The 15,989-nt window shown below is 44.2% G+C and overlaps 1 protein-coding gene across 2 annotated transcripts in view; it reads right to left on the minus strand.

Moving 5' to 3' along the window:
• Positions 1 to 14,674, minus strand: part of LOC147022371 (matrix metalloproteinase-16-like) — an 80,417-nt gene extending 65,743 nt beyond the window's left edge. Inside the window, exon 1 of one of the 2 annotated variants that reach the window (XM_085893216.1) lies at positions 13,791 to 14,674. In XM_085893216.1, coding sequence (XP_085749342.1) covers positions 13,791 to 13,868 — 78 coding nt within the window. In that variant the 5' untranslated portion in view covers positions 13,869 to 14,674. The remainder of the gene's footprint in view (positions 1 to 13,790) is intronic. The other variant, XM_085893217.1, reaches the window with a different exon arrangement.
• Between the last annotated feature and the right edge of the window lie 1,315 nt (positions 14,675 to 15,989).

Below are 15,989 nucleotides of genomic sequence, written 5' to 3' on the forward strand. Positions count from 1 at the left end.
ATAGCTCAGATGACAGAGTACTGATACGGTTTGCCAGAGGACCTGGGTTCGATTCCCGGTATGGGCCCGTAATTTTTCCACATATATCTATGATGTTCTATTCCTGTTCATTTCCAAATAAAACAATGAGCAAAATAATACAACCAAAAACTCACGACATAGCTGAACAACCATATACGGTGTATATAACTGTAAAAGCATCAACAATGAATATTGTCAGATAGAGTCACGTCAAAGGCAATATACGCACAACAGAGTAGTTTCAGGATGGCCAAATTAAATCAATATTAATGTTCCATAATGATGAGTAAAGCACCAACTAAGAGGTCAGCTGTTTCCAACACATCACATTATTTGAAACAAGATGGCACAGATAATGGAAAAATATGCTGGTCAAGCATTTTTTTTTATAGTCATCTCTCCCCATTCCCATCTCCGTCCCCCCATCCTATCTCCCGAAACCCTCCTCCTCCTCTCATCCCCCTTCAAGAGCCACTACATTCCCTTTCTGCATAAACAAGTCCAAGATATTGTTAGGTTTCCCCTTATCCTCTCTTTATTCCAAACGATAAGGCTTGTCCAACCCCACTCGCACTGGCCTGCTGTCTTCCTCTTCATTTTGCACGACCCTGCTTTTTCATCGCTAACCATTTGCTTCCCTCTTATTCCACCTCATCTCCTCTCCTCTACATGGTTCAAGTTTCCTCAAACCACAAAACTACACACATCACATCATCTTGCCTTACTCTAATCTCACTTTGTTTTCTGTTGCTCTCTCTCCCATCAATAACCCACTTTGTACTCGACTAATTTCCTTCCACGTACTTGCTTATCCATACTCCAGCCATGACTTGTCTGCAGACCCCCTCCCTCTCCCTCATCCATCACGTTCGCTTTTTTTTTTAGTCCCATCCCAAATAAATTCTCAGCATATAAGCCGCCTGGTGGCAAGCTCTGCATTTTAAGACAATTTCACTTGCTCAACAAGCCGCCAGAAACAATCATCACCGATGCTTTGAAACAGGTTCACATGCACGCACACACACACGGTCAGATTGTGGTCTTTGGTAATCTTAAAGGGGAACTAAACTCCAGCTCCTTAAAATAAAAGTTATTAAATCTGATCTTCATCAAATATTTCACTTAACACCCGAGACGAAAAAGGTGCACCATGAAACAGGTGTTCGCAAATTGATGTTGGACCTGCATTGAATTACGAATTTGTCCCATTGGTTGCATCATTATTCCATATTGCTTCTCATCGTGTCGCTGTCTTTTTGGCTGCTGGTTGCATCATTGGTTAGGGGCACGGCTATGCCGCTGATGCAGTGCCTCTATTACCAGTGTACTGGTGCTCATTTCGCCAACCTCAGAAGGATGACAGGCTGAGTCATCCCCCTGGTGTTAATTCAGTGGCAAACGGGGCTCAAACTCAGGACCCTATGATCCAAAGCCCACCACCCTAACCATTAAGCCAACACCAGGCTATTCCATATTGGTGAGGCCGCTAATGCTGTGTCTCTGCACATTAGAGCACAAATTTGGCCAGGGTACAAGTGGGAATCTTTAACGTCCACCAGCTAATGCTAGCAGACAGGACGCCAGTTTACCATTCATCTGGTGCAACATCCAGCCTGCGGAGCAGAAAATCCGGCCTGTGATGCATCAATTTAACGGCTTATGGTCGGGTCGGGAATTGAACCCACACTAGACAAGGCACGAATGAGCTACCTCTGCACCATCGTGTTGTCAAAACTCACGAAGCAGAAAATACAACTCAGTGAAGGTTCCAATAATTTGTATGCACACAGCCATGCCTTTTATTGAAAGGTCCCCATTTGTGAAATGCTTCATTTATCACATGATCTTCATGGCCAATTGGTGACCCCTACTGGCAAGAAGTGGTGGCATGCAACAGAAAATACTCACACTCATTTTTTTTGAAGTGCAGCATTTGAAGTGGAGACTTTATGAAATACAAGATAGAGCAATTCACATTTTTTGAACTGAGCGTAGTTTCACTTTAAGAAGAACTCTCTCTTGATGTGAGCAGTGACTTCAGCCATTATGCTAATGACATGCATCCACTATAAAATGCCTTACTCCAAGTAGAGGGTAAAGGGTAGTTCTGCTGGCCTTAACATGATGGCCATAAGTTTAGGGTGGTCCTGGTGGCCCTTAAGCCCACCGCTCACTAGCCAACGTAATGCAAAAAGACAGTCAGCGACAGTTTAGTCTGTGAAAGTCTTTGATAATCGTGTAATGTGCAGCGATTGACGGCCGTCGTCAACAAGGTTTTCAGGTGTGGCGACGATCGTCATAAAAGTTCAACATGTTAAACGTTTATGACTAGTTGTCAGGAACAGTCGTGCATTGTCGTGCAGTGTGTGGCTGTGTTCGACGATCACAGACGCAGCGCAAAGTTTTGACCAATACAACCAGCTTTTCAGTGACTTTAAAAAATAAAAATACAAAACAGGCATTTTAAAAATGTGTACTTTGGAGCTCAAAGAGCTATTATGAAAGTTAATTGTAGTAGCCTGAGCCTGACCTACCTTTCCTAAGTACATGGCATGCCGACTCGTCAGTTGACGGGTTTAATTAAACGACAGCACGTTGTCGTTCCCAAGCATAGCGCATGTCTATGTGTGAATCTCAATGAGGATGTAAAATGAAGTGAAACGTGAAAAAAAGCATATTTCATAACACGTAGATGTTGCTGCTGTCATGGTAGTTGTTGTTGTTGTTGTTGTTGTTTGGATGTTCCTTCCGTGTACATTTACATTTATTTTTCTCTTGTTCTGAGAAGTACTGGTATGACTATAAATAATTTTGTGCGCGCCTTCTGTGTCCTTCTGAAGAGTTCCTGCTGTCGTACAATTAATATTACTGTTCGAATCACTGCATGAAGCTCACAGTCCCGCTTCTTCTTTAATCTAGAAAAGACAGGCTTTTAAAACGGTTATTTTTTAACAATCAATGGCCACAAATGTTTGTTCTAAGTAAATCAATTTTGAGCTTTCCAACCAAGTAAATGGATTACTGTATTAGCTTTCCAACAGTCCTATTTTTATTATCCTACAACAGCAGGAACCCTTTAGGTCTTGTCATATTGGTGTGTTTGTGGCAGGCTTTACCCCTCCTTACTGTGATTTAAAGCCTTACTGTGATGATTCTAGTACAATCTTATTTTGTCATAGACTGCCACCCACGACACAATTGTCGGACACTATTGTAGGAAAATTGTCACAGGTAATGCATTTTGGGGCACAGGTAATGCAGCGCTGCAACTTAAACAAGCATTGACCCCAAAAACACATAAACCCACACACTGGCACGCCCAAATTCACACACTCAGTGGAATTCAAAGGTCGACACTTTGTCATTAAAAGTTTTTTTTACAACACAATGTACCAAGAATGGCACTATTTTATTGTTTACAAGAATATAAGACCAGTCGCTTCGCTGACGGAAATACCAATCTTTGCTTTGATGGCGAATCAATAACATAAGAAGAAAAAGGGATTCCTGTGAGTGCAGGGATAACCAGCATTGCAAGTTGGTGTTTTCAGTTTTGCTACGTGTGCCAATGTACCCTTCAAAAAAAAAAAGAAAAAAATTCCATCACAAACCTTCCCAAGCGTTCCCTGAATCCACTGTACTTGCATTTATTTAAATCCGTTCTCAAGTTACAACACGACAGACAAACAGACAGGCCAAAACAGACATATATATATATATATATATATATATATATATATATATATATATATATATATATATATATATATATATATATATATATATATATATATATATATATATACATACATATATAGTCGCATCCATTTGGTCTATCCCCCTACCTGGACAGATGGTCAAACGGTTCTCCCTTGGAGGCTTACAGCCAAGAGTCTCGGAGATTATGGTGTGCGCAGGAAAGAAACAGCGAGGCGCTTCACCAGGAAGGAAGCACAGCACAGAGGTTTTACTCTCGAACCCACAACAGATACACGGATACCAGCAACTTAAATAAATAATGATTTAATAAAAAGAAAGATCAACAATTATCATGGAAATGAATCAAGATGTGAGGTAATATAAATCTAATTTTGAGGCACCTCTACACAGACTCAAATACAACCAAGGGGACAGAATAAAACAAATAAAAATCCCTCCTTTATTTCAGCACTTAGCTTTGGGTCCAGGAGATGCTCTCAGTAGCTTGAAGGTGACCAAACCATTTTGTCACTGCACGGGAGGGTGCACACCAAAATGATGCCAAGCCGCTCTCTGGGCGAGGAACGTACGTGAGGTAATTCGTGAGGCGGTATTCGTCGCCAAGGCTCACCAACCGCCGTGCAGCCTCTTCGTCGATCGTCCTCGCCGAAGTCGATCTTCTGCTTTGCAGAATGGCACCGTCTCTTTCACCCGATGGCTCAACATGAGGCTTTGGCGCTCGTCCCACACGTGGGCAAACTCACTTCAGCACGAACACAAGAATCGTGTCGTCTTCTTCATGCATCAAAGGACAACCAGCTGAAATGCCTTGCTCTTTCGACCGCCGATCCTGCCTCTCTCGCTTCTGTCCCACTTCGAGCCTTCGTCTTCGACAATGTTTCTCTCCTCCTGCAACAACGGCAATCCCCGATCTCTTTTCAGACGTACGCCGTTTTCTCTGATCGCCTCGCTCAGACCAAACTCCCCTCGTGCATTCGCTTCTGATCTCCCTTCGATGTCACGCCTATCAATCATCCACTCCAGGGGCGTGTCTTGTTTGCATGAAAACTGGGAAGGCGCAGCTTCTCGCCTGCTTGGACATGCAGCTCTGTTGTAATGATTGTTATTATAAAAATGTAATTCTTCCATAGTTGGCTTGTAAACACAAAAATGAAGAAAATTAATTACATACTGGGGTAAATTATTCTTAATCCCTATCTAATTAACACCGCACCACCACCCCCACCCGTCTGGTGACAAGTAACACAAGCTTACAGTTTCCCGAGTTAGTTTACATTGAGATGTCCCTTACACATCCATGGGCCAAGCAACTCTACATGATGCTATCTTTTCTCATGAAATTCCTCCATCTACCCCACAAACATAGCAATATATATATATATATATATATATATATATATATATATATATATATATATATATATATATATATATATATATATACACACATCTCTCTCTTCTTCTTCTTCTTTCGACTGCTCCCGTTTGGGGTCGCCACAGCGGATCATCCGTATGATCCGCATAGTGATTTGGCACATGTTTTACGCCGGATGCCCTTCCTGACGCAACCCTGGTCGCCTCTTACGACACAGGGATATGGTACACCTATTTTAACCAGGGTATACACCGGCCCAGTAGACTGGTACTCATTTCGCCGACCTCGGAAGGATGACAGGCTGAGTCAACCCCCTGGTGTATTAATTCAGTGGCCCAACGGGGCTTGAACTCAGGATCTTTTTGGATCCCAAGCCGCCGCCCTAACCACTGCGCCAACACCAGGATATATATATATATATATATATATATATATATATATATATATCTATATATATATATATATATATATATATATATATATATATATATATATATATATATATATATATATAAATAAATATTTCGGCACGCCCCTTTCTTTGTTCCACCATCAGATTTTTGTTACTGCATGAAATGAAACAAGATTTGGCACATATACTAATGATATTATTGTCTTCCTTAAGAGGCCCCTCAAAATTCGTTTTGATGCATTTTCACAAACTCCAACGGATTCCATTCAAATTCGGTACGATTATGGCTTTTGGTCCAACTTAGGTCATTGGCTATAAATTTTTTCCATAACACTTCCGATATTCGAAAAAAAAAATCGATAAATCGATATCCCTTATGGGATTTTCCATTCAAATCCACTCAAGTTTAAGGCCTACGGGGGACGCAAATTTCCACTTTGCCCCGGGCGCTGTTTACCTCCGCTATGCCAAGCTGTTAGGGTTAGGGTTAGTGTTAGCTACCCTAACACTAACCCTAACAGCTAACCCTAACCGCTATTCAGGAAATTTGCAAGAAAGCCCGAGCAACGCCGGGCATTACTACTAGTATATATATATATATATATATATATATATATATATATATATATATATATATATATATATATATATATATATATATATATATATATATATGATAGATAGATGAAGCTTTGCTAAATCTATTACTAAAAGGAGAAGTATTCGTTTGTCCATGTGTGTGTGCGTGTGCGTGTGCGTGTGCGTGTGCGTGTGCGTGTGTGAGTGTGTGTGCGTGCACGCATTACCCTTAATTCTAAAAGGTTCTTGCTGTGATATAATATACAAAAAAAAAAAAAAAAAAAAAAAAAATTTCATTTAATATTTAATTTTCTTTTTGTTGCACTTCATTTTACATCCTCATTGAGATTCACTGGTGGACATGCAATGTGTTTTAGAAGGACAACATGCTGTCTTTGATTAAACCAGTCAGTGAAGTGATGGGTAAGCACACCTCAAACTTAGGAAACACAGGTGAGACTTAGGCTACTACATTGAACTTTCATAACACCTTTTTGCCTTTCAAAGTTCACATGAGGAACTGAAATTTAAAAAAAAAATGCATGTTTTTTCTATTTAATTTTTTAAAAAGTCACTGAAAGCTGAAATTTGATTGGTCAATACATTGCGCTGAATCATTGATCGTCGAAGACTGCCACACAGTACATGACGATGCATGACTTTTGCCGATAACTTAATCGTAAAAATTGAACATATTAAATTTTTACGACGATCACCATCACGCCTGAAAACCTTGTTGACTACGGTAATCAACCAACGCACAGTACACGATAATCAAAGACTTTCCAAGACGAAACTGTCGCATACTGTCTTGTTGCGTTGCATCAACTCATGTGTGGCGGACCTTAGGCTCATGAAGGGGGATGTACATCAACTTGTTTTACATATCGGCCTGAGGCACTAAGCCAGGCCCTGTGATCCAGTGGTATCCAGTGTCCCATGGGTATCAATGGTATCCAGTGTCCCTTGGGAGACAAAGTTCTTCTTCGCCTGGCAGTGGCTTCCAAGACATGCACGGTCAACATCAAGGATGGTAGGTAGTCTTGAAGGCACTCCACAACCCTTTAGGATTCCCCAAAACTACCAGACCCCCCCAAATCCCCACTCAGCCTGTTCGCAAACTCCACAGCAACCCTGTGATCCTTGAGCTTGCTAACATTCAGCCAAGATTTGGAAGGAACCATTTTCCTGGATTTAAGCTGAAACTTCAGAGTTGCCAAAACAAGCCTGTGGTCGTTATTGAGGAACTGAGCACTCCGGTAGACCCTGCAGTTCTGGATCAACCCCCAACTCCAACAATGGGTACATGATCAATCTCCGTTGCCACACCACCAGCGTTGGAATATCAAGTCCAGTAATGAGCCTGTGGGCACTGAAACCATGAACCAACCATCCAAGTCCATGACTTCTTAGAAGGTCAAGAAACTTAGTGCTATTCTGCTTCCCAGTTTCAGACACATGGGGACCAACATATGTTCATAATCATCCCTTTCCGTTCCAGTCGATGCATTGAAATCCCCCAAGACTAGAAGAGTATCTCACCTGGGGCACTGATCAACCACAGACTCGAGCGTGGCATGGAATGCATCCTTCATGGTGAGATCACTCGCCTCAGTCGGAGCATTTACAGAGACCAGGAAAACGACACCCAAGGAGTGACGAATCCTCATTCTCATAACATGCTTGTTGACTGGTGTTACCTCAATTGTCATGGGAGTCAGCAATTGGACACAGATAGAGCAACTCCTTGGGAATGGTAACAATCAGTGACTAGACCAGTAGTAGGTGTAACCACCCACCATGATCTCACCACTATCGGTCTCCAAACCTCATAGAGTGCTGCAATACCGATGTCCAAACGCTGGAGCTCAGATGATAGCAGAGACAGGTGATCATCCTCTCTTCGGGAGAGGACATTGCAGACACCCACCCTAAGGGATCGCCTCTTGTTAACCCAAGGAGACTGCCATCTGGTGGAGGACAACTCAGCACCACCCAGACACATACCACTGCAATCCGAACTCGGAAGGTTATCCCGCGCTTTTCCTCCTGTCATCAAAGAATGGGGGGGCCTGAAGGCTTTGGCCCAATGCAGTCATCTGGTGAGCTGCTCTGCAAGTACTAAGACAGACAGAGTTGGGAACAAGTTTGTCCAATCCAGTTGGAAGCTAGAAGACACGTCAAAATGGAAACAAACCCAGAAGAGTCAATAATCATACCCAAAGCGCCAGAATACAGACCAGAAGAGCTGACAGCCAGATGGGAAACGTTGACGGTCAGACTAGAAGAGCCCACATCAAGAATGGAGAAGCCGACAGTGAGACTAGAGGAGTAAGCGGCATGACTGGAAGAATCGACAATCAGATCAGAAGAGCAGGCAGCAAAACTGCAAGAGCAGTGTCAGACTGGCAAAGTCGACTTCCACACCAGAATAACTGATTAAATTTAGACCTGAAGAGCCAACAATGAGACAAGGAAAGCCGATTGCCAGACATGAAAAGGTGGAAACCAGACCACAAGTTCTGAGAAAGAGTATCCAAAAAGACGAAAAGGAGACATGAAGAATCGACAGAGGGTTCAACAGAGCTGTCGTGGTCATATCAGGCTCACTGCTGTACCCGGCCGAGGTTTCATCATAAAAATAGGACCGCGTGTCCTGAAGCTCACCTGGATCAGCAGCAACAGTCACTCAAACCCCCTTACATCTGAATTTTTTAATGCCACGAACAAACTTTGGTAGATCATGGGTGATGAAGGTTGTGGTCATGTTTCATCAAAATCGTTTGTCGTTTGAGACGAGAGCAAATACCTATTTGGGGGTGGGGGGGTGGGGAGGGATCAAATTCTCCCTTCCCGTATACTCCCTCAATGAGTGCAGATTTTGATGTGGTCAATAACCTTCGTTAGGCATCAGATTTGAAGCTTGTGGCCAAGTTTCATCAAAATCGGGTGTTTGGTTCAAGCGATAATGACTGAAGTGTTTACAGACTGACTGACCGACTCACTCACCTACGGAAATGCTCGATCGCATAAGCTCACCAGACTAAAGTGCAGGTGAGCTTAAAAACAGCTGAGGAAATCAAACGGACATCGGCAAAACAAGTCAAGGCTCATGCAAAAACAGAAACAGACTTTGTCTATTAGTGATTTTCACGGGATGCCCATGGGTCAGCTATTGCTGATCAAAAGTCACAATATTCTGTTGCTCCTGAAAATGTGGGCAATCAAACAATTTTATCAATTTCAGCAACTATGGAGAAGGTGCATTCTGCTCAGCAATTTTTCGCAATTGGAAAATATGCCCTGAAAAAAATATAAATAAATCGATAAGCCTTCCAAGTCACAAGATCATGCAGAGGCAATGAACAAAGGTTGACGTTTTGATGATCCAAAAGTAGACGTAGCCGTGCAGGTGAATCTGAATCAAGAATTATGAAAGGTACTAGAAACCCGCCACATGTTTTACGAAAGTTCTGCTCACCAACTCCACTCGTTTGCATCCAAATCTACGAGATGGTGGAACTTTAAATATGATACACAGTTCATAGGAAGGGTGGGGTGGGGGGAGGTTGGATGGGATATTGCAGTGCCCCTCTCCCAGGCGAGGGTGACCTTAATCAGTTTTGCCCCCCTCCCCGACTTTCAAATTCGTTCTGCCACCCCTGGCCCTCACCCAGCCCTCTTCATCCCTCGGTTGGGAGGGGAGTGGAAGAAACACTCTGGTGATGTCCTTGTGCCTATCCCACTGTTCCCCCTCTGCCAACACAACCCCCCTATCTCCTACTAACCTTTCTCTCCACGCTTTCCACAACTCAACAATCAGCTTCCCCATCCTCCCTTTTGAAAGCCCACGTCCCTCCTTTCCTTTCATTCTCAATTCAATCCACCTCTCTTTCCCCTTGTTTTGTACATAATATGTAGATAGCATCACTTCGGTTGGCCAGGGTGATCAAAACGGCCATCAACCCGAGAATAAAAGTGAAACAGGATACCAATGATCCTTTGGAAACAACTAAGATAAGCAAAAGTACCAAAATAACAATGTTAACTGCTGATGAGTTTTAATAGATTTTAACAAATATTTGAATCGTGTACTATCACCATAGAGTACCATTTAAAGGGAAACTGAACTCAACGTGTATTTTAAAACTTTAAATTGCACGATCTAATTATTGATTAGTTTTTTTTAATTAACTTTACCCTCACAGCAATGATACCTGTAGTAAATCTACATCAGTCGTTCTTGTGAAGGCAGCATGAATGCTCTTATCTTTCATGAAGCGGATGCGTATATGACTATAGACGTGTGTGCGTGCGTGTGTGTGTGTGTTGTGGTGGGAATAGCGCCACCTTTGGTGGTAGCCGGTATTACAAATCATTTTCCTTTTTATTTCTTGGAATACTAAGTCAAAGCTCATTTAAGAGCTTATACACAGAAACATATAACAAGGTAGGAGACAAGAGGGGCAGGAAAGGGAAGTACAAAATGGTGGGAAACAAAGACAATCGGAGATCTGTGGAAGGGAGAGGGATGAGGTGGGGCACACGGGGTAAACAAAATGGTATTACAGGGATTTTCAGGAAGAAAACAGGGAATATGAAGGAGGTGAGTTTGGGGTGGATTAACGGGGGGTAGTAAAGATCAAGATTTTGGATGGAGGAAGACATGAGATTGTGGTGAACAGCTGTTTTGAAGATTTGGAGGGAGGAGTGGAATTGAAAAGAGTGTGGGAGTTTGTTCCAGAGGTGGGAATAAAAGAGTGAAAGTGAGCAGTGATTCTTGATTTTGGCAGTTTCACCAGAAGGGGATTTTTGGCAGACCTTGAGCAAACCTGAGGAAATATCAGGGGAACAGATTACAGGCAGAGCGGGGCGGGTGGGGGGGCGCGAGGCCGCAGAGGAGATGGTCCAAGGCAAAGACCACTGAGAGAGTGAGAGACCCAAAGACTCGGCTTCATCGTGGGAGTTATCAACGATCCTAAAAGCGTTGGTTTCCACAGCGTGAAGTCGAGCTTGGTGTGAGGCAGGAGCACAATCCCGGGGGGGGGGGAGCAGTGCTCCATCAGACTGTGGATGAAAGCTTTGTAAGTGGATAGAAGCTCAGGTGTGCCAAGGAAGGACTTTGCATGACGGAGGATGTAGTCGACGACTGGATTTTGAGGCCAGCTTGAAGATGTGGCTTTCCCAAGAAAGATCATGGGAGAAAGAGAGACCCAAGGAGCTTGAATGAAAGGACTTCAAGAGGATTGTTGAGAAAGTAGACTCACAGGGATAGGGGTACTCGGTATTTCCTGGTCTATTTGTTTGTGGGGGCTTAAAACACTTTAGCGATTAAAAGAAAAAATACTCCAAAATCCAACTTTTTTTGCCTAAAACTTTCCCCTTCACGATGTCGTCTCACTGAAGAACCTCTGAATGTTTGAGGAAGATCCATTCAGCCATCTCTGAGAAAAATGGCAACACGCAGACACACAGACAAACGGCTCTCTTTTTGTACAAACGAGCAGGGATACCCGGCGTTGCACAGTGCTGTTCTAATCATGTTGGCATTTTGAAGAAATGGAATTTTGTTTTCTTTCTATATTTTTGTGGGGGGCCGAAAGCATTTCCCGACACCCACTATGAAATGGGGGCCAGGGATCATTTAATATCACCTTTCACATTGCTGCAAAAGCTTAGGCATTAGAGTGGTTAAAAAAATCCCCAAAAAAAGAATATCCGACTTTTGGGAGGGGGGGGGCTAAAACAATCCCCAGCACTCACTGACGAACCTCTGAAAGTTTGACAAAGATCTGTTTGGCCATCTCTGAGGAAATTGGTCACACACACACACACACACACACACACACACACACACACACACACACACACACACACACACGTCTCTCTTATTGTATACATATGGAGCATGACATGTAATCAATAAAATTTATTTCAAAAATGACAAAATTTATAGAGTGCATTTCCACGAATGTTCGGCAGCACGGTTCCCACCAGAGTTGGGCCGAGAATGGTCCATAAGTAACATTATTTACAACCGTTCAGGAACCTCCAAAGACAAGGCCACTCTGCAAGGAAATTCATTCACCCAGGCCACCCAGAAAATTCACAAAGTAAAGTTGGGATTTTTTTAGAGAGAACACGTTGTCTTGAAGGAGATGAGGTGAAAACTTCAGCAACGATAAGGTATTATACTTCAGTTTTTCAAAATGGACATTAGTCGGTATCTAGGAAAAGATCCCATTGGTAATCAGTATATTATTGCTGGAAGCATTTCAGAGGGCCTTTGATGTGCACACCCACAAAACAGGGGATGGAAAATGCTCTCTGGCACACCTCATCGTATGTCCGTCATTTTTGTGCCATAGTGGCTTTCTGCAGACCACTCCCACTGCCTTCATGCTGAAAAAGCATTATTCCCATTCCCTCACGATGGGGATAGATACTGTACCACTCCAACTGTCCTCACAATGTGGATAGGTGGCACCAAACCCAATGCCTTCACAATGGAGAAAAGTGACACCAATCCCACTGCCTTCACTATGGAGAAAGGTGGCACCACTCCCACTGTCTTCACTCTGGAGAAAGGTGGCATCAATCCCAATGCCTTCACAATGTAAATAGGTGGCAACAATCCCAATGCGTTCACCATGTGGAGAGATGGCACCAATCCCACTGCCCTCACTATGCAGATAGGTGGTACCACTCCCACTGCCTTCACTCTGGAGAAAGGTGACATCAATCCCAATGCCTTCACGATGTAAATAGGTGGCATCAATCCCAATGCGTTCACCATGTGGAGAGATGGCACCAATCCCACTGCCCTCACTATGCAGATAGGTGGTACCACTCCCACTGCCTTCACTCTGGAGAAAGGTGGCATCAATCCCAATGCCTTCACGATGTAAATAGGTGGCATCAATCCCAATGCGTTCACCATGTGGAGAGATGGCACCAATCCCACTGCCCTCACTATGCAGATAGGTGGTACCACTCCCACTGCCTTCACTCTGGAGAAAGGTGGCATCAATCCCAATGCCTTCACTATGTAAATAGGTGGCAACAATCCCAATGCCCTCACCATGTGGAGAGATGGCACCAATCCCACTGCCCTCACTCTGCAGAGAGGTGGCACCAATCCCACTGCCCTCATTATGGAGATAGGTGGCACCAATCCAATTGCCTTCACTATAAAGATAGGTGGCACCAATCCCACTGCCTTGACCATGTGGAGAGATGGCACCAATCGCACTGCCCTCATTATGGAGATAGGTGGCACCAATCTCATTGCCTTCACTACGAAGATAGGTGGCACCAATCCGACTGCCTTCACTACGTGCATCGATGTCACTCCCACTGCCTCACCATCTGCTGGACAGGTTCTACTCCTACTTCCCCCCACTTATGTGAACAGGAACCATTCCCTCTTCCATTAACATGCATTGTACTGGACAGATCCCAATCCCACAGATCATAGCAATATGCTTGGCACATGCACCTCCTACTCCTCTCACAAAGCATGGAGACTTTGTATTCTTCTCAGGACAAGCTTGACATGTTGACCGTTTCTATTTCTCCACAATCGCATCACAATCCTATCATTGTCCCTCTGGTACATGTAACAATACATCATCTCTGTGCAAATACATCACGCACTCATCAATCCATTTATTCTTTCCCTACCTGTGGTTGAAAGGCTCCCTGGGCCGGAGATAGCAGGGCAGCCAGCCCTAGAGCTAGGGTCGACCAAAAGGTCCTCATCACGCCAGCCACGGACCCTGCCCGTCTCCGACGCCAGGATCTTCAGAACACGGCTTCCTATTGCGTTCTGCAGTCTTCCTCGTCCTCGGATTCCAGGGCTCCTTGAGCCTCCCGGGTTCTTCGTGACCTCCAGTCGTCCGAACTCAGAGATACACCACTACCTTCACGGCCTCACCGACCCCAGCTTGGAGCCGCTGGTTCCTCAACCTCCTCCACCCCCACCCGGATTACTCTTGGTTGCCTCCCAGACTTACACCTGCCGTGGCGCTATATCCACCGTGCGAGACGCATTGAGCGGAGAGCCGCGTCCTCCACTCTCAGAGACCCATCGTGTTGTGCAATCCGCGCCTCACGGTGCTGAAGGTCGGTGAGATGGATGGAGGGAATGTGTGTACGACGAGTCTGACTCGGACATCCGTGATAGACGCGGCGTCGCGTGCAGGCTGCGCTGATCGGCGTTGTACGCATGCGCAGTGCGGATCCACCGTGCGGAGATTTTTATTTCAGAACAAACGGCACAAACAGAGCGTTAAGGACACGAACCAAAACAAGATCGTGATCTTAATGAACGTAAACCGTGCACAAGGATCCGTCTGAACGCACCGACACGGATATACAGAGCGATGGAATGACGTGCTGAGGAGATTTAAATAAAGCGAACGGTGGAAGAAAAACAAATCCACAAAAAATACAGACGTCGAGAAAAAGGGTGGGTTTGGGGGATAAGGGAAGGGGAGAAGGGGGAGGGGTGTAGGGATAAGAAAATGAGAAAAAAAGGGACCTGAAGGGAGTGAGGAGAAGGATGATCGAGGAGGTGAGGATGAGAGGATGGATGAAGCAATCGAGGAATGGGAGGTGGGGAGCTTGGGGTGAGGGAGGTGGAGGAAGAAGGAAAGTGATGATCAAGAAAAGGTGAGGATGGTAAACAAGTGGAGGAGGAGGAGGAGGAGGAAAGTGATGATCAAGAAAAGGTGAGAAGGATGGCAAACAAGTGGAGGAGGAGGAGGAGGAGGAGAATGAGGTAAAGAAAAGCCCCAAAAAACAATGATGTGAGATGTATGACGAGATCAGTGATGAAAATAAGAGAATGAAGATAACCGAAATGTGAGGAGGAGGTGGGCTGAGAAGAAGAAGAGGTAACAATAGTCATGTCTGAGCAACAGGGAACAATGACGATGAGGAGAATAAGTGCAAAGAAAACAACTCGAAAGCATCTCAAAATGCAAAGCCTGTCCATGTCGACTTTGTGCTTGAAGTAAACTTGAGCAAAACAAGCTCAAATGAGCTAAGATCCTCGTCCTCTTAATGACGTCATAAAAACGAATATGACATCATTGTGATGTATCAGGTTTGCGATCAATTATCCATGCTAATGCCCGGCTTGATTCCCACAAACAAAATTCAAACAGCTTGCCTAGTTTCGGAGATAATGGTATGGGCGATTTCCATTAAGGGGCTGTCACACCTTGACGTTTTAGCCAGCGTATGGCAAGGTCTCAAAATGTATGTGAAACGCTGGCGTACGCTGAACTATTGATGTTTTTAAAAAAAGTTTTGGGCGTATAATAACGTGTTGGACGTATGCATAACGTATTAGTAACATACACAGAACGTTTTAATCACATATAGATAACTTGTACCAACGAATGCTGAGCATGTTGTCGGCGTTCACAACCTATGCCCAACGATAGTCTAACTTATGCATAGCGCGGCAGCGTATCGCCGACGATCATATGGCGTAGGCTATTCATAGGCTGCGGCTCGACGATTCAAATCATAACCGCACAAGACATCGAAGTGTGAAACTGCTGTCACACCTTGACATTTTAGCCAGCGTATGCCGACGTATGAAAAATTTGCCGAACCAAGCTGGCACACGTCGATTGCATTATGGGTAAGTTTTGTATACGTTAAGAGCACGCTGGCATACGTCGTAGTTTTCTGGGATACGTCGTCATACGCCGAGAAATTTTCAGCAGGTTGAAAATTTCTCTACGTACTCGACGTATGACACACGTTCCGCATACGCTGGCATAAGTTGTAGGCACGCTACGCGATCGTTGACACACGTTATTCATAAGTCGAAACACGTCGAGGTAATGGTTAGCGTCAGTGTTCCAG

The sequence above is a fragment of the Eptatretus burgeri genome, chromosome 8 (assembly GCF_056783735.1).
Source record: "Eptatretus burgeri isolate ZD-2024b chromosome 8, Ebu_testis_v1, whole genome shotgun sequence".
Taxonomy (NCBI): domain Eukaryota; kingdom Metazoa; phylum Chordata; class Myxini; order Myxiniformes; family Myxinidae; genus Eptatretus; species Eptatretus burgeri.